The following is a 26,326-nucleotide window of genomic DNA, read 5'->3' as shown; positions in this document are numbered from 1 at the left end:
AACGAATGTATTGTTTTGAGTTTTCTTTGGCCCAAACTCCCCTATTATTTAGGGAAACGGAATTGCACATTTGCAGAGAAGAGAGGAGACTGAATGCCAGCTAACTTGAACCTTCCTTCATGGCGTGCTGTGGATGAGCAGCCTGTAGAGCTGAGGATTGCTGAGAATTCCTAGCCCCTACAGATTCCCATGTGCCAAGTGCAATACTGAATCTGATCAGGATTCTTGGATGTTTTTTTCACTTTCTGGTTAAAAAGTAATCAGAGCTTTGTGAAAGTTCCTCTAATAAATTATAGAGGGGCCCTTTTCTATCTGGCAAGGAATCCCTTTTAGAATGTCTGTTCAGGAGCAGAGGGCCCTGATCTGGAACACCCAATCTCTCTAGCCTAAAAATAAACTTGGGTTTTAAGAAATCACATGTATGTGTGTGTGCATGTGCTTGTACCCGTATGTGTGCACTTGCGCCTCTGTGTGTGTGTCTGTGTATGTGTGTGTGTGTGAGGGGAGACAAATGGAGAATGCTGAATGTAAAAACTACTTTGTTAATAGATCTTGGAGTTGGAAATGCTGACTTTTTTCTTTTAAATAAAGGATGAGGCTTAACAGATGACCCATCCATCCTTCTTCTCAGCTTGTCAAGAGTGTCTTCGGAATGTATGCCAAGTGAAAAACACTAGGATGAACCCAGTTGGTCCTTACTCTTTTATGTTTTTCTTTTCTCTGTTAGTCTGTTAGTTATTGTTGGTCGACCCTTTTTCTGGTTCCAAATACTGGACCCAGAGTTAGAATAATAGAGATTAAGTAGCCCACACTCTGCCTAGGAAAGCTCTTACATAGGCAAGTGTTGCCTCACCTTATCTTCATTTGCAGAGCTTGATGCACTACCCTCTGGGTGCTGGCCTTTTAATTGTGGAGTAGCTTTTTTTTCTCTAGCATATAAAATGGTGGTATAGTATAGGGTGAATAGTCTAACAAGGTCTAATTTGTTCTTCTTCTTATTTAGAAATTGTTTCTCCTCTAGAATAATACATTCTCCTTGTAAATTTTCAAACAGCAAAGAAATAGTTATAAGTTCTACCTTTGTTCTACTTTCCCCATCTATGTCTTTCCATCTTTCCACAACTTTTGAAAGCATGCCTAATTCTGAGTTTAGGTCAGTTTGTGAAAGTGTATTCCACTGGTTTTTACATAGGCATTATTTGAAAAACAATAAAAAGTATGCCATTTTCATATATGATTGAGGAAGGCTGAGTTAAATCAACTGCTTTTCTACACCCTCTATGTCTTGCCTTGTACTTTACATACATTATTTCATTTAACCTGCGTAGTCAGTCTTAAGAGTCAATCTTGTTTGTATCCCCAGGCTATTATTATTCTAGCTTTTTAGGTTATTTTTAAGTTCATTTTTTAAATACTCACAATCATTCTTTCAAATTATGAAACCAAATCTTAGTGAGATTATATAATACTCCAAAACATTTGACAAGAAGATGGCAAAGCCCAAATTAACCCAGGTCATCTTAATTCAGAGCTGCAATCTTTATTTACTTATGCCATCTCCTACGAATTTAAACAGATTTTAGTTTTATTCAGTAGAGTTCTCAGAACATCTAATAATTTGCATTTAGAATAAAGGGGACAGTGTAGTCCTTTCCTTTTTTTTTTTTTTTTTTTTGACTGTGGTATTCCTTCTGTGAAACACATTTAAGGAGCCATTATTCTCACAGAACAGAATTTAGTCTGAATCCGTTTCATTGATGATGAAATGTGACCATTGATCTTAAGAGCTTCTTGGTGACAGTGATGTTACTGAGACCCGTGCCAGTCTTTTCATGAACACTGAGATAAGTCAAGGAGATTTAAGTTAGTGTGTACAATTTTATCGGCTTCCCAGATAGTGCTAATGGTTAAGAACCTGCATGCCAATGCAGGAGGCATAAAAGATGTGGGTTTGATCCCTGGGTTGAGAAGATCCCCTGAAAGGAGGATGGCAACCCACTCCAGTATTCTTGCCTGGGGAATCCCATGGACAGAGTCTGGCAGGCTGCAGTCCATAGGGTTGCACAGAGTTGGACATGACTGAAGTGACTCAGCACACACGCACATACAATTTTACAGCAAAGTCAGTTCAAATACCCACATTACTCCCAGAATTGCCACTTAACTTTAACCAAATTGCAACTTGTCTCTATAACTAAACTTATCGTGAGGAGGAAAGATTTGATGCTCCCAGAATTTCCTTTTCATTCCATGCCCCAGTGAAAGATAATTGCTCCACTTTCCTGGGCAGTGCCCAAGGCACGCTTACTTTTACAGAAATTGCTCTGAACGAAATGAAAAAATCTGTTGCCCAAAAGAGTAAATGGCTGAGAAAACCACGACTGTCAATTTTCTATGGTTTATTACAGTTTAAATGACAATAATTGCAAAGGATAGCTTATTGCATATTTGGTTGAACAAGATAAACGTGTTGATCAAAAAAATAATTACAGTGAAATACCAAGAGCTTAAGATTCAAAGAGTATGCATGCCCCAATTCTTTAAACTATTGTGTGTATATGCATAAAAATAGAAACAAATACATCAGAATATTAATAGCAATGATCTCTGAGGGATTAGAATTTGGGTACTATTTAATTTTCTTTTAATTCTTTTTGCACTCTTAATTGTCAGTTATAACCATGTAGTAGTTTTATTATTAAAAAAGAAGGGGTTAGGTAGAAGGAATAACAGAAACAAAGGATAATGGCACTGAACAATATAGCTGAGTGTGGATGGGGAGCTGTAAGTAGTTTGATGTTGTTGTAAGTAAAGCAATGAGCCGGACTGTGACAAGAGATGAGGTGGTTATAAGGAAGGTCACAGGTTGGTGAGAATGGTGACTTGGGTGGATAACTCTAGCAGCAATATGAGTAACAGTTTGGGGAAGGTAGGCAAGAAGATAGGCTTCCCTGGTAGCTAGATGGTAAAGAATCCAAATGCAATGCGGGAGACCTGGGTTCAATCCCTGGGTTGGGAAGATCCCCTGGAAGAGGGCATGGCAACTCACTCCAGTATTCTTGCCTGGAAAATCCCATGGACAGAGGAGCCTGGCGGGCTACAGTCCATGGGGTCACAAAGAGTTGGACATGACTGAGCGACTAAGCACAGCACAGCACAGGCAAGAAGACAGAAGACCACTGTTTGGGCAAGAGGTTATGAGAGCCCATGGCAGTGACATTAGAGTGAAGGGGATAGATCTGAAAATAATTCATAGGTAAATCAGGTAAGCTTCAATGATTGAATGGATATTAAGGTTGAGGATAAATATGGAAGAGAAAGGATTACTCTCAGGTGTCTGCCTAGGGTGAAAAGAAGTGGAAAATATAACTCTGAGGGCTTCTTCCATCAAAACAGTCTGGAGCCATATATGGAAGCATTTGTTCTTCTTTTCGAGAGTGAAGATACAGATCCAATCACAGGACAGTGAGGAGATTTGGTGGTGGTATAGGGGTGAGCATAGCTGCCTTCCAGGCAGTTGACCCGGTTTTGATTCCCACCCAACTCAGTGGGCCGATCTTAGGCTTCCCTTGTGGCTCAGCTGGTAGAGAATCTGCCTGCAATGAGGGAGACCTGGGTTTGCTCCCTGGGTTGGGAAGACCCGCTGGAGAAGGGAAAGGCCATTCACTGCAGTATTCTGGCCTGGAGAGTCCCATGGACACCACTGAGCGACTCTCACATTTCACACTGGTCTGAAAGTGCCTTGCCTTTCCTGCGGGTCGCCTTTACCTGTGTAAGCACACAAAGTGTATTAGCCTTCCCCACCAATCAAAAATAACAATAACAAAAATAGCTACTATTCATTCTACTCTTCTTACTCATGGACACTATGATAAACACTTTATATAGCAGGTCATTTTTGCCTTCCCATCAGTCATTGGAGTTAATTATTAATTTATGTTACAGATGAGAAAACTGAGGTTCAGCAAGGTTAAATACTGTGTCCAGGGTCACATAGCTAGTAAGTGACAGAACTTGACTATAAATTCACATCTGTCTGATTGACTCATGGACTTCCGTGGTGGCTCAGATGGTAAAGAATCTGCCTGCAATGAGGAAGACCAGGGTTCGATCCCTGGGTTGGGAAGATCCCTTGGAGAAGGGAATGGCTACCCACTCTATTATTCTTACCTGGAGAATCCCATGGACAGAGGAGCCTGGTGGGCTATAGTCCATGCAGTCACAAAGAATTGGATACAACTGAGCAACTTTCACTTTAACTTAGAAATTTCAGTTCAGTTCAGTTCAGTCGCTCAGTCAAGTCCGACTCTTTGCGACCCCATGGACTGCAGCACACCAGGCCTCACTGTCCATCACCAACTCCCAGAGTTTACTCAAACTCATGTCCGTTGAGTTGGTGATGCCATTCAACCATCTCATCCTCTGTTGTCCCCTTCTTCTCCAGCCTTCAATGTTTCCCAGCATCAGGGTCTTTTCCAGTGAGTCAGCTCTTCGCATCAGAAGGCCAAAGTATTAGAGTTTCAGCTTCAGCATCAATTTTTCCAATGAATATTCAGGACTGATTTCCTTTAGAATGGACTGGCTTGATCTCCTTGCAGTCCAAGGGACCCTCAAGACTCTTCTCCAACACCAGAGTTCAAAAGCATCAATTCTTTAGCGCTCTGCTTTCTTTATAGTTCCAACTCTCACATCCATACATGACTACTGAAAAAACCATAGCTTTGACTAGATGGACCTTTGTTAGCAAAGTAATGTCTCTGCTTTTTAATATGCTGTCTAGGTCAGTCATAACTTTTCTTCCAAGGAGCAAGTGTCTTTTAATTTCATGGCTGCAGTCACCATCTGCAGTGATTTTGGAGCCCCCCCAAAATAAAGTCTGTCACTGTTTCCATCATTTCCTCATCTATTTACCTTGCAGTGATGGGACCAGGTACCATGATCTTAGCTTTCTGAATATTCAATTTTAAGAACAGAAGTTGGCAAACATTTTTTTTTTTCTTCTGTAAATGGCCAGATAGTAAATATCTTTTATCTTTCAGGTCACATATGGTTTCTCTTGCATCCCCTTCTTCTGTTTTTTTTTTTTTTAAACAACTTTTAAACATATAGACTTGATTCTTAATTCGTAAGCCATACAAAAACTAGCCACAGGCTGAATTTGCATATCCCTGGTTTACAGTATACAAACACATGCATACACATATATACCTTTTAGAGAATATTGGTGGTGAAAGGGTCATATGAAGCATGCTGGGGGAGAAGGAGAAAAATGGAGAAATCGCTTATCTCTACATTTCCTGGGGAAAGGGAAATCCAGCTGGAATATAATATCAATGGTAAACACAGGGAGACCACAGGGTGTGAGTCATCACTCAGCCGTAGTCTGAACATGATCACTCAGCCAACGAATGATCCTCAGATGGCTTCAAAGCATTGATGTCAGGGGCGGCTGAGGAAGAGAGATTGAGGCAAAGAAATATGTTCCTTACATAGAACACTGGCCCTGGCCTTCTGGAAAAGGAAGCCCAGTACAGGGGCTGAAGAGGTGTGCCTTTCTGGGTCCCAACTCTCAGAGGAGAGGAGAGGGCGAGAGACAAGCCAGGGGGTAGGAGTGAAGAAGGGAAGGTGAGCAGGTTGCCTCTGTGTATATATACAGACTTCTCTTTCTTCAGCCACAACAACACTCGCCAATTCCAGATGGACAGGAATGGTCTGGCATCTTTCTGGAATCAAAGTCTACAAATGATAATTTTGGTTTGCAAAAGGCAAACCAAAACTCTCCCATCAAAAGAGGATACACATGTATTGAATATCCATATGGAGTCTGTGGGCTTTCAAGAACTTATTAGGTGAAAGGATGGAATTAGGAGCAGAAGCATCTCTGTCCCTTGAGAGGTAATGACAAGTGAGCCTTGGCTACAGGTTCATGAGAATTCTGGAGAAGTTGTGAGCACCACCAGAAGGGCCCAGAAAGCTTTGGTGGATTGGATCTTCCCATGCTGTGTGTCCTTACAACCAGTAATACTTGTCCTGGAGTCTATGAGTGACAGAATATTTTTTAAACATCTATTTTATTATCTAGTTATCTTTTGTACTTCATTGTTTCATCAAAAGGAGTTATATGGATACAGAAATGGCTGTTTTCTGCATTGCAATGTGTATGTCCCACAGTGGGATATGCTTTAATTCCTTTTAGGGACTCAATATTGAGAAATATTTAGTCAATCATGAGAGGCAATACTGTACCATAGAGAAATAGTTGTAGAATCAGACACATCTCAGTTGCAGTTTCTTCTCTCTGGCAGTCAGCAGCATAACGGAATCAGTGCTATGTTGGAGGGACACAGACTGAGCTAAGGTGGATTCAGCTGTTGGGACAAATGTCAGGAAATCTTCCTAGGAGAGGTGACATCTGTACCAATTTTGACAATGGGTAGTTATTGCAAAAGTACACTGGAAAAGAGCATTCTAGGCTAAAGAAATACATGTAAAATCTCATGGAACCAAGAGAGAGTCTAACAGAGGCACAGAACTGTAAGAGTTTGGGGATTCAGAAAAAACAATGGAAGAGAAATAATGGTGAGAGATGAAGTTAGTTACATAGCAAGGGCCAGATCACAAAAGGTTTGAAAATGTATTAAGGCATTTGGATTATGTCTCAAATACACTCAACACCATTGATATGTTTTAAACAGGAACATGGTTTGCTCAGATTTCCATAAGGGAGATGAAAGAAGATGGAGGAAGATGGGAGATAATCCAGGCAGTAAAGATTTTGCTCCATAAACATGAGAAAGTATGATAGTGTAAAGCAATAGTCAACAGTGGAAGGGAGAGATTTTAGAAATATTCAGAAAGTAGAACTTATTGGACCTGGTAAATGATTGGATATGGAAGTGAAAAAACGAGAAGCATTTAGGGTAACTCCTTTATAGAGTTCTGGATTAGATGCGAAGTATTGGTGAGGTCTGCTTCCATGATAGGGAAATACAAAAAGTGAAAATTGAATGAAAGGATGAGTTGAGTTTTAGACTTGCTGAGTTTGAGCTCTCTAGGGCTTTCCCAGTGACTCAGTGGTAAAGAATCTGCCTGCAATGCAGGAGACACAGGAGACACAGATTCAATCCCTGAGTCAGGAAGATCCCCTGGAGTAGGAAATGGCAACCCACTTCAGTATTCTTGCCTGGAGAATCCCATGGGCAGAGGAGCCTGGTGGGTAATAGTACATAGGGTTGCAAAGAGTCAGATATAACTAAAGTGACTGAGCAAGCACATAAGGCATGTCTAGGCGATGATTCATTTTATGTATATATATATACTTACCTGGAGCTCAGGAGACAAATCTAAGCTAGAGATACACATTTTAGAGTGATCATTGCAAAAAAGTGCTGCCAAAGTGAATGATTTCACCCTAGGAGAGTATAGAGAATGATAAGTCAGAAAGTGGAGGATGGGCCTTGGGGGAGTACTGCTGAAGAGACTGGGAGAAAAAGAAGAAGAGGTATATACATGAGAGTGTATATGAAGGAATGTCCTTAGAGATAGGAGGTAAAATAGGATATGATGACACCCTGAAGCCAAAGGAAGAAGTTTCAAGAAGAAAATGATCAACAATGTCAAATGCCCCAGAAAGATCAAAAAGAAGGACAGAGGGTGTCCACCGCATAGAAAACCTGGGACATTATTGATGATCTGCAGAGGGAAATTTTACTGTCAGTGTCGAAGATGAAAGCAGAAAATTTTTGAATTCAATTTATAATTAACAATTTTTCATTGTATAGTTTTTGTAAATTCAAAATCTGAAAGTGTTAGTTGCTCAAGCATGTCTGACCCTTTTGCGACCCCATGGACTGTAGCCCTCCAGTCTCCCCTGTCCATGGAATCCTCCAGGCAAGAATACTGGAGTGGGTTGCCATTTCCTTTTCCAGGGGATCTTCCTGATATGGATTGAACCTGGGTCTCCTGCATTGAAGACAGATTCTTTATCACCTGAGCTACCAGGGAAGCTCAAAATCTAGGAACGATCATACACTGTGAATTCATTAATAACAGCAGAATGTCCTCTTTGTCCTACTCTTTAGTTTTTTCAAAATAGGAGTTTAGCTAGATTTGGGAGAAGGTGGCATCAAAGTATTTGTTACTGAACCTCATCTAATTAATCCCCTTATATCTCTCTAGTAAGTTGTTGGTTTCCTTTTCTGTCTCCTCCCATAATTAATATCTCACACCTTCTAGGTCTTCTCAAGTTCCTATACTCATCACCTCATGCCATGCTCATAGGAGATACCCCCACCTTCTCCTTTATTTCTAGAGCAGCATTAATTAGAGAAGCATTCCTCAATGTCATGCCTGCCATCTACCCTAGAAACCTTGTGCATTCTTTCCTTCCTTCCCTTCTCCCTTTCTAATGCATGAGCAACTTTCTCTTGATATTCAAGGAGATTCCCAGAAAGTGATGCCAGAGACAGGAATTTTTGTAATTTACTGAGGGTTTCTTTTAGCAGAAAGGGATGAGGAAAACAAGATAAGGCAGAATGAAGGGCTAAGCAAGCATGTGGTCTCACAGTCCAATCCCACAGGGAGCTCTGGAGCATAAATTGCATCATGGATTTGGTCCTATCTTGGGGCAAAGGCTGGTTTTTTGTAACTTTCTATCAATTGGTCATTGTCTGCCAGCTGCCCTAGGAAGAGGCAGGCATACCATTCTTTGAGGCAGCTCCTACTTGTAGAAAAGAGAATTTTCCAAAGAAAAGCACCAGCAGTAAGCTGTTAGCAGCCAGTACTCACAGTAGCTAGGAATTGGTGGTACCTGCTTGGGCGGAGCACCAACAGTATCCACCATACTCCTGTGCACAATTTTCTGATGGGTTCTGCATTTAATTACACTAATTAAATCTTTCTTTTCCTTTTATATTATCTCACTTTACTGGTGTTTTCCTGTTAAACTATTTTAGTGATGCTTAAATCTCCTACCATAAATATTTTCCATCCTCCTCTACATCCTTACATTTTTTTCTTCACTGCCAAGGTCCTTGTCTTTGCCCATTATCTTCTCTTCCTTAAGAGCCACTCATTCTCCAACCCACTGCAGTCTGGTTTCTGCCTCTACTATTTTTCTGAAATTGCTTTTGTCAAAGTTACTGACCTTCTTGTTTTTAGTTCTGGTGGAGACTTTTCTGTTCTTCTGCTATTTCAATCGCCAGGAACATTTGGATTGATCTTCTCCCTGGGCTTTGGAGATGCCAACTCTCCTGGATTTCTTCCTACCTCTTCATCACTGCTTCTCAGACCTCTTTGCCAATTTCCTTTCTTCTGCCTATTCTTGAAGTTGCTATTCCTCAGTGTTTGATTTGGTACCTTCTCTTCTCACTCTGTATACCTTTTCCTGGACCAGTCTGAGCTTCTGAGACCATCAGAAAAGATCACCCTTTGCTATTCCATGATATGTAATTCAAAAGTAAGTACAGTTCTATTTCCAGTTTTTTAAGAAATCTCCACACTGTTTTCCATAGCGGCTGTACTAGTTTGCATTCCCACCAACAGTGTAAGAGGGTTCCCTTTTCTCCACACCCTCTCCAGCATTTATTGCTTGTAGACTTTTGGATAGCAGCCATCCTGACTGGCGAGTAATGGTACCTCATTGTGGTTTTGATTTGCATTTCTCTAATAATGAGTGATGTTGAGCATCTTTTCATGTGTTTGTTAGCCATCTGTATGTCTTCTTTGGAGAAATGTCTGTTTAGTTCTTTGGCCCATTTTTTGATTGGGTCATTTATTTTCTGGAATTGAGCTGCAGGAGTTGCTTGTATATTTTTGAGATTAATCCTTTGTCTGTTTCTTCATTTGCTATTATTTTCTCCCAATCTGAGGGCTGTCTTTTCACCTTGCTTATAGTTTCCTTTGTAGTGCAAAAGCTTTTAAGTTTCATTAGGTCCCATTTGTTTAGTTTTGCTTTTATTTCCATATTCTGGGAGGTGGGTCATAGAGGATCTTGCTGTGATTTATGTGGGAGAGTGTTTTGCCTATGTTCTCCTCTAGGAGTTTTATAGTTTCTGGTCTTACATTTAGATCTTAATCCATTTTGAGTTTATTTTTGTGTATGGTGTTAGAAAGTGTTCTCGTTTCATTCTTTCACAAGTGGTTGACCAGTTTTCCCAGCACCACTTGTTAAAGAGGTTGTCTTTTTTCCATTGTTTATCCTTGCCTCCTTTGTCAAAGATAAGGTGTCCATAGGTTCGTGGATTTATCTCTGGGCTTTCTATTCTGTTCCATTGATCTATATTTCTGTCTTTGTGCCAGTACCATACTGTCTTGATGACTGTGGCTTTGTAGTAGAGTCTGAAGTCAGGCAGGTTGATTCCTCCAGTTCCATTCTTCTTTCTCAAGATTACTTTGGCTATTCGAGGTTTTTTGTATTTCCATACAAATTGTGAAATTCTTTGGTCTAGTTCTGTGAAAAATACCGTTGGTAGCTTGATAGGGATTGCATTGAATCTATAGATTGCTTTGGGTAGAATAGCCATTTTGACAATATTGATTCTTCCAATCCATGAACACGGTATGTTTCTCCATCTGTTTGTGTCCTCTTTGATTTCTTTCATCAGTGTTTTATAGTTTTCTATGTATAGGTCTTTTGTTTCTTTAGGTAGATATACTCCTAAGTATTTTATTCTTTTTGTTGCAATGGTGAATGGTATTGTTTCCTTAATTTCTCTTTCTGTTTTTTCATTGTTAGTATATAGGAATGCAAGGGATTTCTGTGGGAGAATGTGAGGGTGGGATATTTCAAAAGAACAGCATGTATACTATTTATGGTGAAACAGATCACCAGCCCAGGTGGGATGCATGAGACAAGTGCTCGGGCCTGGTGCACTGGGAAGACCCAGAGGAATCGGGTGGAGAGGGAGGTGGGAGGGGGGATCGGGATGGGGAATACGTGTAAATCTATGGCTGATTCATATCAATGTATGACCAAAAAAAATAAATTAAAAAAAAAATAGAGATAAAAAAAAAAAAAGTAAGTACATATTTTTAAACAAAGGAGAAACAATATGGTCTCTCTAGTCTTTTAAATTGTACAGCTCTGGATATATTTTTGAAAATGAACTACCTAGCACACATGCTTGCTTTCTCTCTCTCCCTCTGCTGGTTCCCTAAGCATGTATTGTGTTGAGTAAACCTATTAGGAGGTCAGTAATGCATTATCTCATTCATTCTACAGTTTTCATTATTACCAATGTCTGAATTTGTATACTGCTCAGATCTAAAGAACCATATATACAAGTGTCTAATAAGCATCTATAATTTGATATCACAATGACTTCAAACTATCACCGAGATCTGTTCCTCTTTCTATTTCCCACTCCAGTGAATTGTGTTAAGCAGTTACTCAATTTAAAAACCTAGGAGTCATTTTGGACTCTTGTCTTGCTCACCCTAACCTCATCCGGTTCACCACCAGTTGCTACTGGTCCTTTCCCTAAATATCTCTCATATGTATCCACAGCCTCCAAATAGGCTTCTCTGCCTCCAGTTTTGTGCTCCTCAAATCCATAGATACACTTTCTGAATTCAGGAGTGTGTTATCCCAACCTACAAAGTCCAAGTATAAAAGATTTTCAGTCTTCAGTGTTCTTATAGAATTCATTCACCTGCCCCATGTCAGTAGAATAGAAAGTTGAGAGTTCAGTTTGGTGAACTGACTGAACTGTCAGTTCAGTTTGAATCATCAAAAAGAACTGACTTCTGTGGTGTATGTGTGTGTGTGTGTATGTGCACATGTATGACATAATATGGAAATAATGTTTTGCTTGAAAATAGGGTTTGAAATAAACCTTTTAAAATAGTCTAAAGCAGTGAGAGAGAGAACTAAAAGAGAAAAGAAGAGAAACACGAAAAAATGACTAAAATATGGAATGACTTCATGGGTCTTTACTCGTGAAGTTGAAACACATCATGTCTGCTCCAGTTACCCACAAGGACCACTTCTCTCGGGAAAAGCTTCCTATTTTTAAAACTAGTGTAATGCCTGTGGAATTACATTGCCTATTCCCACCCAGGCCCCCAGAGTTTATCATTACACACTGTTTTTGCCAAGAACCTGCTCTGTCTTTAGTTATCAACAAAGAGATGTCAAAGAGCATACACTTGGGGCTTTTGGTGTATTTTTATCTCTTGCTGTCTACCAGAGGCAGCAGATCCTATGTGCTACCCTTTGAAGTCCAGTTCTTTTAGATGTAAACAGGCCCTGTGGTTTAAGATGGTTCTGCAGCTGGGCAGTATTGGCAAACCTGGTAAGTGGGAAGAGTGGGGTATTCTCTGCCTCATCTTCAAGTTACAGCCCATCTGCACCATTCGTATATTCAGTTAGTATTAAATGAGCACTTAATAATACACAAGAAGATGTACTAAGTTGTTCTCACATGAATGTGGTACTTGACTTCTGGGAACTTTGTCCAGCTAATGAGATAAGGAATGCTCTATAATTTTTTTTTTTTTTTTGCTCTATAATATTAGAATAAAGAATGCTTGGTATGACATACACATAAATATATATGCACACATGTGTACATATCTATATGTAAAGACCTATGCATACCTATATGGGTAGTTTACACATATGCATACATATCAATAAATGTGTGTGTGTGTATGTGTGTGTGTAAAGACCAATACAGAAGAATACAAATAAAAGAGAATCACTTCAGATCCCATGACCTGTTTCATCCCCTTCTAGATATCTAGATTGACATTGTATACAGCTTAAAATAGAATTATATCATATTTATTGTTGTACAGCCAGCTTTTTCACTCAATAATATGTTGGGAGCATTTTTCCATTTTAATAAAAAATCTAGATTGTTTTTAATGACTTCATGTGAATATTATATATTTTTAATTTATCTTGCCAGATCCATGTTAATGGACATTTGCATTATATTTTTTGCTATTATACTCGGGCTTCCTATTGCACTATTCTATGTTATTACACTATATATTTTTTTTGCTATTATTGAATTATTTTTGGTGCATATATGAAGCACATACAAATATCTTCTTAAGTTAAATATACTAGAGGTAAGATTTCTACTGTTGGAAAATATTACCAAAGCAGGTTTATGTATTGTAATTACCTATTCTAATCTATTTGTTACAGATGAAACTAAATGACTTAGAAATTCAGATTTAGGGGCCCCTTTCAGTCTGGGGTGATCATTGTGGGGTTCATGGGAAAAGTGAGATAGAAAATCGGCCTTGAATGTCAGATACAGTTTTGATAATTGTACATGTAAGGGAAGGACACCTTAAACAAAGCAGTGAGGCAAAAAAATAAAATAAAAAACCAAACGAAGAAAAATGACTCAAAACAAAAAACTCAGGAGCATGTTTGACGTCGGTGAGTAAATCAGTTTTGCTCAATTGATGGCATAGTGGAGTTGGGACGATCCTGGAGGGTAGGCTGAGCGTCAGATGAAGGGCAACTTTGAGAGGCAACTTATAGGGCACCTAGGGGTAGGTAGGGCTCAGGGAACCTAGAGTGAACAGAACACCAGTTTGAATATCATCTAGCATGGGCTGGAGTGCATATAATATTAGAGGGAAAAAATTAGGAAGACATCTTAGTACATGACAAACTAAGTAAAAACGCTCTATTCCAGATAGTGATGGTGGGAAAGGGGAAATAGGAATGTATTCCAGAGACTTTGGGAAAGGAGACTCCATAGAAGCTGGGACTAAACATCCCACTAGTCACCAACTTCTATAGAGTCTTCTTTGACAAAGTCTCTAACCTCAGCTGCCATCACCAAGTCATGCCGCGTCTGCTAGATCCACACCAGCAATGAGGGTTTGCCTCACAGCCTTCTCCACACCCTCACTGCCGGTGGCTGGGCTGAGCACTGTAACGGAATGGTCCAGCCCTGCTTGGAGGCAAAGAAAGAAGAAGCAGTCAGAAGTGAGGTCTTCATGTTAATATCACCTGCCACCTAGAGCCCAGCTGATTGGTAGACTCTAAATCACATCCAGATCACTAGGTGCAAGGGAGCTGGACCAATGTAGAGTTCAACTTTTCTGTTCTCCAGAACAGGAAGACACCTCGAAGGAGGAAAGAATTGATGTGCACAAACCAATTGACAGAATTCACCACAAACTTCACAAAACCTTACTCATGTCTGCTTCTCAAAGCTGATTTTTCACTCTGTCTCCCATCCTTGCATACAGTTCTGGGCACCCTGTTATTATAATGCCTTGCACCTTGCATTATAATCATTTGTTTCCATGGTTGTTTTCTTCACTAGACTGAACTTCTTGAAAACAAGAGTCATGCCTTCTGCATCTTTTCATTGCCAAGGCCCAACACAGTGACTCACAGATCCTAGGGAAACCAACTGAAGAATAGGGGAAAGAATGTGGGCTTTGGAGTTAAAGGAACTCAAGTTTAAAACTTGCCTCCAAAACTTACAAGCTGTGTGGTTTTGGGCAAGTGACTTCATCTCTGTAAGTTTTAGTTTCTTATCTGTAAAATGAAATCATACTGACTTCATAGACTTGTGAGCTTACATGAGAAAATATATATGAAGCATCTGCCATATATTTGGCATTCAGTTCATTGTGATCACTATTATTATTAGGGGTATATAAACTATTGCCAAGTTAATGACTTATTCAGTGGGTTTCTTCCTGATTATTTGTCTTGGCAGCAAGGCAGACTTTGAAGAGTTCAGTTTTTTCCCTTCTGTATTATTATACTCTATTTTGCTTACTATTCTGAATGTAAATTTTGTAAATTTTAAAATTTATTATTGTTTGCATTTTTATGTTTATGCTGGATTTATATTTATTTTTTGACCTTACTTTTTAATAGTTTTATGCTATTCCTCTTTCCAAAATCTGCATATGTTCTCTTAAAATTTTAGCTCGGCAAGGAGTTCTTTTACAGAACCTCATTCTTCCTGTTACTTTCTGTCTCCTTTCTGCCTTATTGGGATAACCTAGAATTATGCTCATTTTCAAGGTTTATACCCTTCCATCTACAAAGGGTCATTTTCCCCTTGAGAGTCTTAGACTATACCATATTCCCTTTTAGAAATCTGTTTTACTTGAACTCTAGTCCCTGATGTTACCAGTCCTGGCCATTGCAAGAACTAAAATAGAATTTCTTTCACTAAAAGAACTCTCTTGTTCAATGTCACCATCTAGCTCTTTCTTATTAATATGAACTAAAATAAATTATCATAACTTTGCTTTTTTCTTGAATGTTTTTGAGAGATATTATTAGCAAGTCATAAAAAGTATTTACCAGATGTTCTGCCATTATATTAGCAGCACCTGTCTGCTCGCAGAGACATTCTCACCTGAAGTTCTGGATCAACACTGTATTTTTATTCTGTGCCAATTTTAGAAACTGCCTTTGGGATATATCAAAACTATACTTTGCCTGACCATGCCCAGCAGTAGTTTATGCCTAGAAAATTTTCATTGCTATTTTATTTTCACTAAATGTTTTCCATTGTGGGTTTACTTCAGGTGTCTGATTTCAGTTGCATTTCCTTCCTTTTTGCACTGTGGTATTACTTCTATTTCATTTAACTTCATTTCTGTCAAACCAGGTATGCCTGTCCTCAGACATAGTGGTCTGCAACAAGTGACTAGCTGCCCAGAGAGTCTTTAAGCTGATACTTGCTTTCCTGTATTATGATTTTTGAACTATGTTGCTGTGTAGACATCAGAGACCTTAGATATTGTTATTAATAATATAATGTTTATTGATGATATCTATGTGTGATTTTTATATATGTTACCTGATTTTTATTTCTAATAAGTATACACAGATAATACTTTCATTATTGTCATTTTGCAGATAAAGAAACTGAGAAGGAATGATGACAGGCAGCTTGTCAGTGCCACATGGCCAGTGAGTGGTAGAGGTGGGACCTGAGACTAAGTCATTCTGGCTTAAGCACCTGTTCTCCTTGGGGTGCTGACATGCTACCTCTGACTTTCGGTTCGACGATTTTCTCTTAAATTCTACTGGGTACTTCTTCCCTCATGCTTTTCTTTTTTCTTATCCTGACCCAATAAGCTATATGGGTATTTTTATGCTACCTTTCCAAATAAATTTCAGGGTATGACTCCCTTGCTCGGGTAAATAAACTACTGCCAAGAACTGGAAAAGTGGAATTTACTCTCTTCTGCCTTTTGAGCCAGTTATCTAGGCAATCACACCTTCTTTTTAAACTGGTTCTTTCCTTTGAAACCATCGTTTGATGCCAGAGGTTCATTCGCTGTATGCTCTTTTATTTTCCAAAGATATAATATTTAAGTGAAAGAAGATATATTCATTTTCTATTCCTGCTGCAACAGGTGACCACAAGCTTAATGGCTGAAAATGACACATATTGATTACCTTACAACCCTGTAGGTCAGAAGTTTGACATGGGTCTCACCAAGCTAATATCAAGGTGTCAGGGCTGTGTATCTTTCTGGAGGATCTACAGGAGAAACCACTTCTTTGCTTTTTCCAGCTTCTAAAGGTGGCCCACATTCCTTGGCTTGTAATCCCCTTCCCTTCAGCTTCAAAGCCAGCAATGTAAGATTTCTCTGACTCTGCTTCCATGGCCACCTCTTTCTGTGATCACAGAAGGGAAATGTTCTCATCTAATAGGATTGGACCCACTTAGAAAATCCCAAATAGTCTCCCCATCTCAAAGTCTGCACTCCTAAGCACCACTGCAAAGTGCCCTTTCCCATGTAAAGTAACATGGTGCCAGATTGCAGGGATTAGAACATGGACAACTTTGGGAGCATTATTCTGCTTAGTACAGAAGACATGATGACATTAGACTTCAAATCCTTTAAATTTCCAGTTAACTCTTATGTTTCAACCTCAAGTTATTACAACACATAAACCTTTCAGGAGAATAATTCCATTTTACTTCCAGTAGTACTACTCACTCCCATATGCATTAGCAGAAGTGAGTTAGTATTTTGGGTGTAATAAGTTTTGTCAAGTTCTCCATATTTGAATTACAAGAAAAAAGAAATATTGTTCCCAGTTGATTATGTCTGAGTGGTGATGATATCTTGGCTCTTTTGTGGCATTCAGATGAGAAACAATCATCATTTTGAGGTCTTTTCTTCCTGGGGTCATTAGTAGGTGGTTATTGAGAGAATTGAAGTGAAGGGTGAGGGAAGGGAATATTGAGGAAGATTCCTGGCTTTTCTTCTTGTGTCGTAGAGAGGTAATAGAGGTGGCAGCAATTCAGAGGGAGGCACTGGAGGAGAAGATAGTGCGGGGAAGAAGACTATGAGTTCAGTGTTAGAGACAAACTGAATATCCAGTCCACATGCCCCCTGAAAACGAATGGTGTCACACTGCTATTAACAATCAGATTACATGAGTAGAATGTATAACTATAAAATATCTTCATATATTGCCCCTTTCTTTAGTATTGCTGGAAGTCTTCAGAAGGGTGTGCCATAAAAATTCAAGCCCACTGGCATCTATGGTTCTGTTTCTGTTTGCCGTTGCATGCTGGCAATGGTATTTACCTTGTCTGCTGACACTCAACATTTCCAGCTGATGATCTGCCCTCAGTGTTTCTCTAGGGGAAAGCTGGCCTTATTAGTGAGCTGGCTTCTAATGCAACCCAAGGCTGTAAAACTCTCAAGTGTTAGAACGGTGCTGACATCCCTTAATTCTTTCCAGAAATGGAGAGAGTGTCCCTTATCCTCAACTGGTGCTTCATTTTGCTATTAGACCTTGAAGTATTGCTTATGTATCCTGGTTTGTACCAGTTTTCTTATGAAAAGAGTTCTTTTTGTTTCTTACTAAAGAACTTGAAATCCAGTCTCTAAAATAAAGTAATGGACAGAATGACATTGTGGTTCTTCCCTTGTTCTTGCCTTTTTGTTCTTCTGTGGACACCATCACATACTGCTTCTGCCTTTGGCCAAAATTCAAACCCTTCTTGCAAATATATCCATGGACAAATATCAACAGATTCATCAATTAGACCACTATTTCAGATGAATTAAAATTCAGCGTCTGAAATTTGTTTCTGCTCAGGTAGAACACCCATAATAATGACATGTTGACTTCAGGATGTCTGTGGGGGATTCAGATACACACACATACACACACACACACACATAGGCACTTCAAAGTTCAAGAGTAGAAAATTTCCCAGTGGTGAACAAGGTAAATGACAAAAGAATGGATTGCAATCATGACCCAGGAGAATAACTTATAAGAATTAGAAAGGGAAAGAGAAACCCACAGTGGAGACTGAGAATCTGTGATCACAAAAGCAAGGAAAGAATTGGGAAAGAACACTGCAATAAAAGCAGAGAACTTCAAGAATCACGAAGCAACTAACAATATAAACATGAAAGTGGTTCTCATGAAAACCAGGTTACAGTGGGATTGGGGGGTATGTGATGAAAACAGAAACAAATGGGAGATGAAGAAATTATCCTTTTAAGAGATTTGAATTAGAAAGGAAGAACCCTTCTTTATTCCTAGCTATTGTTTTCTCAGAAGCCTCATCCTGTAGGACAAGAAGAAAAGTAATAAAAATAAGTAAAGAAATAAATGTTTGAGTTTGTTTGTGTGTGAGGGAGTGATCAGTTCAGTTCAGTCACTCAGTCATGTCTGACTCTTTGCAACCCATGAACTGCAGCATGCCAGGCTTCCCTGTTCTTCACCAACTCCTGGAGCTTGCTCAAACTCATGTTCATTGAGTCGGTGATGCCATCCAACCATCTCATCCTCTGTCATCCCCTTCTCTTCCTGCCTTCAATCTTTCTCAGCATCAGGATCTTTTATTAACAGTCTATTCTATACATCAGGTGGCCAAAGTATTGGAGCTTCAGCTTCAGCATCAGTCCTTCCAATGACTATTTAGGACTGAGTTCCTTTAGGATTGACTGATTTGATCTCTTTGCAGTCTAAGGGACTCTAGAGAGTCTTCTCCAACACCACAGTTCAAAAGCATCAATTCTTTGGTGCTGAGCTTTCTTTATAGTCCAACTCTCACATCCATACATGACTACTGGAAAAACAATAGCTTTGGCTAGATGGACCTTTGAGGGCAGAGTGATGTCTCTGCTTTATAATATGCTGTCTAGGCTGGTCATAGCTTTTCTTCCAATTAGCAAGTGTGTTTTAATTTCATGGCTGCAGTCACCATCTGCAGGATTTTGGAGTCCCCAAAAATAAAGTCTCTCACTGTTTCCACTGTTTCCCCATCTATTTGTCATGAAGTGATAGGACCAGATGCCATGATCTTAGTTTTCTGAATGTTGAGCTTTAAGCCAACTTTTTCACTCTCCTCTTTCGCTTTCATCAAGAGGCTCTTTAGTTCTTCTTTGCTTTCTGCCATAAGAGTGGTGTCATCTGCATATCTGAGGTTTTTGATATTTCTCCCTGCCATCTTGATTCCAGCTTGTGCTTTATCCAGCCTGACATTCCACCTGATGTACTCTGCATATAAGTTAAATAAGCAGGGTGACAATATACAGCCTTGACATACTCCTTTCCCGATTTGGAACCAGTCTGTTGTTCCATGTCTGGTTTTTACTGTTGCTTCCTGGCCTGCATACAGATTTCTCAGGAGGCAGGTAAGGTGGTCTGGTATTCCCATCTCTTTAAGAATTTTCCAGTTTGTTGTGATCCACACAGTCAAGGCTTTGACATAGTCAATAAAGCAAAAGTAGATGTTTGCCTGGAACTCTCTTGCTTTTCTGGTGATCCAATGGATGTTGGCAATTTGATCTCTGGTTCCTCTGCCTTTCATAAATCCAGCTTGAACATCTGGAATTTCACAGTTCATGTACTGTTGAAGCCTAGCTTGGAGAATTTTGAGCATTACTTTGATAGTGTGTGGAATGAGTGCAATTGTGTGGTAGTTTGAACATTCTTTAGCAATGCCTTTCTTTGGGATTGGAATGAAAACTGATCTTTTCCAGTCCTGTGGCCACTGCTGAGTTTTCCAAATTTGCTGGCAATATTGAGTGCAGCACTTTAATAGCATCATCTTTTAGGAATTGAAATAGCTCAACTGGAATTCCGTCACCTCCACTAGCTTTGTTCAAGGGAGTGATAGAGCTCATGATAAGTGGCCTCCATTTTATCATCAAAGAAAGAGGCATGCTTGTCTAAGAGTCAGAGGAGACTGAGGTTGGTGAGGGAGAAGGGGCAAGAAAGAATGGTGAAGATTTTGAACAAGTCCTGAAGAGGAGATTGACCATAAACAATTTAGACAAGTGCCACTAAAGATCCACATTAGATCAGAAATAAAAAATCAATCTGAGTAAGGGTGACATTGAGAATGGTTGTGCAAAGGTCATTGGAAGTAAGGGAGTGAAAGATAAGACTGTCTTCAGTGGATGTTTCACATCAGTGTTGACATTTCTTCAAGGGACTCTAGGAGCTGGGTAAAGGGAAAGACTGTGAGTCAGACTCGGAGAAGGCAATGACACCCCACTCCAGTACTCTTGCCTGGAAAATCCCATGGACGGAGGAGCCTGGTGGGCTGCGGTCCATGGGGTCGCTAAGAGTCGGATATGACTGAGCGACTTCACTTTCACTTTTCACTTTCATGCATTGGAGAAGGAAATGGCAACCCACTCCAGTGTTCTTGCCTGGAGAACCCCAGGGACAGGGGAGCCTGGTGGGCTGCCATCTATGGGGTCACACAGAGTCGGACACGACTGAAGCGACTTAGCAGCAGCAGCAGTGAGTCAGACTGTGAAGCCCTTGATGTGTCTGGGACATCCAGGGGATGGGAAAATGAAAGAAAATGGAAAGCAGACAGTGGCATGTTAGAGTGCCATGTGCACAATAGCAGGAGCACTGTGACAGAGGTAGAAAAAACTAAGTTTTTGAAGTTTCCCTAAGCAGCTAGGAGAACACTAGTTAGTATTCTAGTATTCTAGAATTCTAAATTCTAATTCTAACTAGAATGCTAACTAGAATACTAGTTAGTATCTGGGGACCTGTAAGCCTTATGGTGTGAGAACAGCCCAAGGATTGGGGGAGCAGGTCGAAGGGGATAGTCATCCAGAGAAAGAAGCAGAACTGGCAAAGTGGTTAGCAGATGAAGGTGGCAGAGGGAAATCATTCTGTGTATTTTGTGTTGAGAACCAACTGATGGACAATAATGACAGAAAGATTTAGATTTAACCAAACCCAAATATCTAAGATTTGTCTCAGGTTGTTTCTGTGAGGGGAATTGGCTGAGGGCCCTTGGGGGCATCTGGTTTTGTTCTCCTGGAGGCTGCCTGACCACCTGTGGAGGGCAGTCAGCATCTTCCTCTGGAGGGGGCTTGCTCTGCCTGTGGGGAACAGTACCCTGCGTCCCAGTCTTAGGGCACACACGCATGCATCTTTTTGTGTCTCGTTTTTTAGCATGAGAATTTTTGATGCTCATTCAACTTTCTTCAGACAGCTCAGGATCTTTTTCTTCCTTCTGGCCTAAATTACTTTTCTCAGTTTACAAGGGAGCTATTTGACTGACTATTAAACTAGAACACGAGAGGCATAATTATTATATTCTTCCACTTAGTCGGAAACTAAGCAAGAGTTGGGACTTGCATGGACAGTTAGATACTAGGGATCAGCAGTTATGGAGCCCAACAGAAATCATCTGGGGGACAAAGGAATGTGGTGGGCTGGACACTGGACAATGGTTAATCTCAAATCAGTTGGTGACAGTGATAAAATAGTGAAACAAGTGTGCATTCTTTCAGGAGGTAAGCCAGAAATAATAGACTCAAGCTATGGCAGAACAACTTGCTATGTCAGCCTCAAGGAAAGCTTGATTTTGAGACACTGTTTATGAAGATCAAGGTGACACCTCACTTTGCTCTGTCTGAGCCCTCAGAGAGAAGTTCATGGCGAGTATTTCAATCTAGAGTGTGGAGAAGATGAGTAAAGGGAGATCTTGGCAGAAATTAAGTAGATTAATATAGCTCATCTCTCTTTTCAGGCTTCCTAGGTGGCACAGTGGTAAAGAATCTGCCTGCCAATGCAAGAGATGTAAGAGATGCAGGGTCAATTCCTGGGCCAGGAAGATCACCTGGAGGAGGAAATGGCAACCCACTCCAGTATTCTTGCCTGGGAAATCCCATGGACAGAGGAGCCTGGTTGGCTATAATCCATGGGGTAGCAAAGAGTCAAACACAACTGAGTGACTGGACACATCTCTCTTATCATACATAGTTCTGGTCAGTTCATGAACCAATGCTTTTTATGACATTTATGTATATTGGTCCCAGTCAGTTCATGATCCTATGCATTTTATGACATTTATGTATGTCATTTCCTCTTTGAGTATTAAGATATTTGGGATGACAAGTATATCTCTTAATAAATTATTTCTGAAGGAAGATGTTAAGGTTTGAATCTTTGAATAATGTCCATTTTCTGCACTGTAAGTCTGAGCCAGGCTCTGGTCATATTAGTGGACAAGCTAAGACATTTATATTATTAGCTGAGATTAAATTCTGAAATGACATACATGTATTATAATAGGTAAGGCAGTCTACATGCACAGTGAACACCCTTTGGATATCTACAATTTTACCCTTTTTTGGTTTAGGGAATAATCTGGACAAAAATGTTTGTCTCCAACAAAATAAACTCTCCTCTACCATTTGCATTAATGACTGTTTCCTACTGTCTCTAGCTTTTAAAAATGTATTTTTCCCTTATACTTGCCGACTTCTACCTGTCTTTTTGGAGTGCAGGAGTTAGAGCAACCACACCCAGTTTGCCACCAACATTACATAAACACTCTCATCTGGAAGAGTAATTTATGGCTGGAGAGAGGGATGGGCAAGGAAGAAAAGGGAGATGAGTAGAACCAACTGATGAGCTGGTGTTGGAGGAGGAGGCCTCTTGGAGAGTGGCTCAAGGGAAATTATTGGAACTGCTGGGTTGAGGGAGAACGGAAGGATGGTGGCCAAGATTGGTAAGTGGCAGACAGAGAAGCCAGGAACACACAGGTAGCCCAAGTAAGCCATGCCAGGAACAGGGGGATTTGGGGGAAGAGGGAGGAGAAAAGAGAGAAAACTGTCAAGTTCCCAATTCCTAATTTTAATGGGCTCTCTGAAAAGAAACAGAGGGTGCAGTTTTTCTTCTTTGGTACCCTAACTATGTGAAGGCTCAGTCACTGATCCCTCTTCTTTCTTTTCTAATCATTTCTTTTTTCCTTTTCTTTTCTTTCTTCTCTCTTTCCTCCTATCCACCCTGCCTCTTCTTTCATCTGACTGATTAGAACATCTCCATGTTGAAAAATTACTTGATGTCATCATAGCTCCAAACCATCGATTTGTCAATACAGGAAATTGTATTTGTTTTTAATAAAGGAGAAAAGGAAAGGGAATGTGACTAATGTCTGTGTAAAACCAGGCGACAATTCAAAAAACACTGAGTCTCCAGGAAAGCAGAAGAAGGAATATCCCTCTGACCACATCTGACATCACTTCATGGAATTTGGATGGCTTCTTGGGGGAGGAGAACTATTTTTCCAAGATATTATAAGTCAATAAGAAAGGATATTTTAAAACCCCCTTTCTCCCAAGCACTTTTGGTTTTAAAGCAGTCTTTTTGTGCTTCTTTATTCCTATTTTTGGTTCTGTGCCAAAGAACACAAATACAGTCTTCTTTGGGATCTCTATTTCTTGGATACTCCTTGCCGATATATCCTACATGTGGATTAAATAGATGGCATCAACAGTGTAGTTGGGAGGCAGAGCAAGCAAGAGAAGAGGGTCATGCTGTTCTCACATGAGCTTCGGGGTTCAGTGATTTCAGTGTCTGTAGCTTGTCTACCAGAGTAGTAAGCATAAAGCATCAGTCTATAAAGGATATTTTCAACTATGTTGAGAGAGCTGTCTGCATAGTTGAAGCTGTGATAGGATCATTGCTATTTTTGGAACGGCATTTCCAGTGAATCCAAGGGGCGACTCAGTTTTGGTTTAGTTGTTCTTTCTTAAAATAGCTCTCCATTGAGAATGATGAGGCTCTGTTTGCTCATGGTGAAGTTTTAAGTTTCACTCATGTCAGGAAAATGAAGGTCTTTGACTATATATGAGCTTTAAAAGAGGTCGAATGCTTGTTTCCCCTTTTTTATGGCCCATGGGGCATGTGGTTTTAATAGACTATTAAGTCTGCAAATAAGTACAAACATAATATTACCTAGTGCTTTGAAGGCCACCAATAGAGATACTCTGTGAGTATGAAGTAGTCAGAGTAGGGTTAGAGAGACTATGGATTAAGGTACTAGAAAGAGAAAAAAATATATAAAACTAATATTTCCTGCAGTAGCTTTATGTTATCCTTTCCTTCCTGTAACTAATTTCTTTCTTCCCTCTTTAACTTTGTGTTTTCTGGTTACTATTTACCTTGTTAAAAAATGCCCAAAGCAAGCAGATGCTGAAATAGAGATTTAATCAATCTTCTTATAGTAATGATTGTGCAGTGTGATAGAAAGAACGAGAGATTGAGAGTTGGAAGGCCTTATTCACCATGGATAAGAGAGTAATTCTCAGGGCATAGAATTAAGAGTATTATTGGGTTTATCTTGAAGAAATAATCTAGGTGTTAAGCGGGGAACTGAGTATGATGTCAGATACTGAGTATTCATATAAATATTATGGTGCCAAAAAAGGTAGGGTATTATTTATCTTGGAATAAATATTCTAAATGAGTATTAGTGTCTTTTTTGAGAGCACCATGACACCTGGTCTCAGCCTCTTTGCCCTTCTCCTCTAAAAGGCAACGATGGTTGGGAAGTCAGAGTCTGCTCAGATCTGACTCTGTTCTTGTCTATGATCCTTCGGTGTGACATTTCCTCTCTTATGTGCTCCCCAGGGCATACATGAGTGTGAAGGAGCTGAAGGAGGCACTGCAGCTCAACAGCACCCACTTCCTCAATGTCTACTTCGCCAGCTCAGTACGAGAAGACCTTGCAGGTGCTGCCACCTGGCCTTGGGACAAGGAAGCCATCAGTCACCTGGGTAAGTAAAGCCGAAGAACAATTACAGTAGGAGAAATGAGGAGGTTGGAAGGGAATCTGTGAAAGTTAGTTTGGGGGGAAATGGGGAGAAAAATTAATTTACTTAGTAAATTAGCTTCTTTGGGCTGAGAATAGCTTTGAGGAGAGTTTTTCAAAATGTTTTAATGAAGACAGGTAAGATGTATTAGGGCAACAGTGGCAAATACTCAGAATGTTCTAGACCAAATATTCAGAAGGTTCTAGACCAAATAATCTAGATGCAAATAAATTGCTGACATGGGATAAGATCCATTTTGTGTCTTGATTAATCTCAAGAGGGAACCAAACAAAAAGGTGGCTAGAATGTGAAATCTGATTTGCAGTAATCGCTATGCCAGAAGATTGCTGGTCATCTTGCATGGATTGGAATCCTGAGGAGATCCCGGGAACTACAAGCAAGTAGGGCTTGTCTGATTACCTGGGAAAAGGGTGACACCTTAATCTAAATGAAACTACTGCATACTTCAGACAGATGATTCCTTTTATAATATCATTATTATAAAGGAAATTTTACTAGCCAATCAATAGAATAATTAAATCAGTTTATGTGGATAAAGAGTAATTATTCAATATAATTTGTATGTATTTTCAAAGAGTCTTGAGTAGGGTTTATAAAAATTTACTTTAAAACTGAATTACCATAATTAGGAGGAATTTTTCATGTTGGAAAGAGAATTCTTAAAGGAAACCAGAAACCACTGTATAAATGATTTAAAAGAGATTACACAAAAATAATCTTCTTAGGAGTCAAATATGAAGCAGAGAGAAATAAATTGAATAAAGATCTCATAATACTGTGTATGTCAAATTCATCTGTGAGGGGGTCATTATGAAGTAGAGCCCAGAATATTGAAATGATAATCAGAGAATATATGAGCAAGTGTCTGAAAGATTGGGGAAGGAATAAGATAAGCAATAGGTTAACAATAAATGAAAAGATATTGTTCCTATTCAAGAGGAAACCAGAACATAAAAATCCCTATAGTGAATTAGGTTAGCATCCAGAAGGACTATATATCTCAAGCAAAGGAAGAGATAACAAAAAGTTAAACCTGTGGTGATCCAAACAGAATGCTTTGTTTATCCTGGGTTTCATTGGGTCTATAGTCATCTGATACAGTTTTAGGGCTCTCTTATCATTAAAGTTTGTATTTTCAGTTGTCAGTATATGATAAGTCAGAAATTTGTGAGGTGAGTGATGCTTTCCAAATCAAAACTAATGTGAGTCATTCTAGTCTTCATGCTTCTAAGAGGCAAGCTAGAAG

General features: G+C 39.6%; 1 protein-coding gene across 2 annotated transcripts in view; it reads left to right on the top strand.

The window, feature by feature from the left end:
- PAPPA2 (pappalysin 2) overlaps positions 1 to 26,326 on the top strand; it is a 301,087-nt gene that overhangs the window by 82,932 nt on the left and 191,829 nt on the right. For both annotated transcript variants that reach the window (XM_043485179.1, XM_043485180.1), the window contains one exon: positions 24,878 to 25,023. In XM_043485179.1, the coding sequence (XP_043341114.1) occupies positions 24,878 to 25,023 (146 nt within the window). The remainder of the gene's footprint in view (positions 1 to 24,877; positions 25,024 to 26,326) is intronic.

Source organism: Cervus canadensis, chromosome 13, assembly GCF_019320065.1.
Source record: "Cervus canadensis isolate Bull #8, Minnesota chromosome 13, ASM1932006v1, whole genome shotgun sequence".
NCBI lineage: Eukaryota > Metazoa > Chordata > Mammalia > Artiodactyla > Cervidae > Cervus > Cervus canadensis.
The sequence above is the reverse complement of the archived record's forward strand: the minus strand, read 5'-3'. Positions and strand labels throughout refer to the sequence as shown.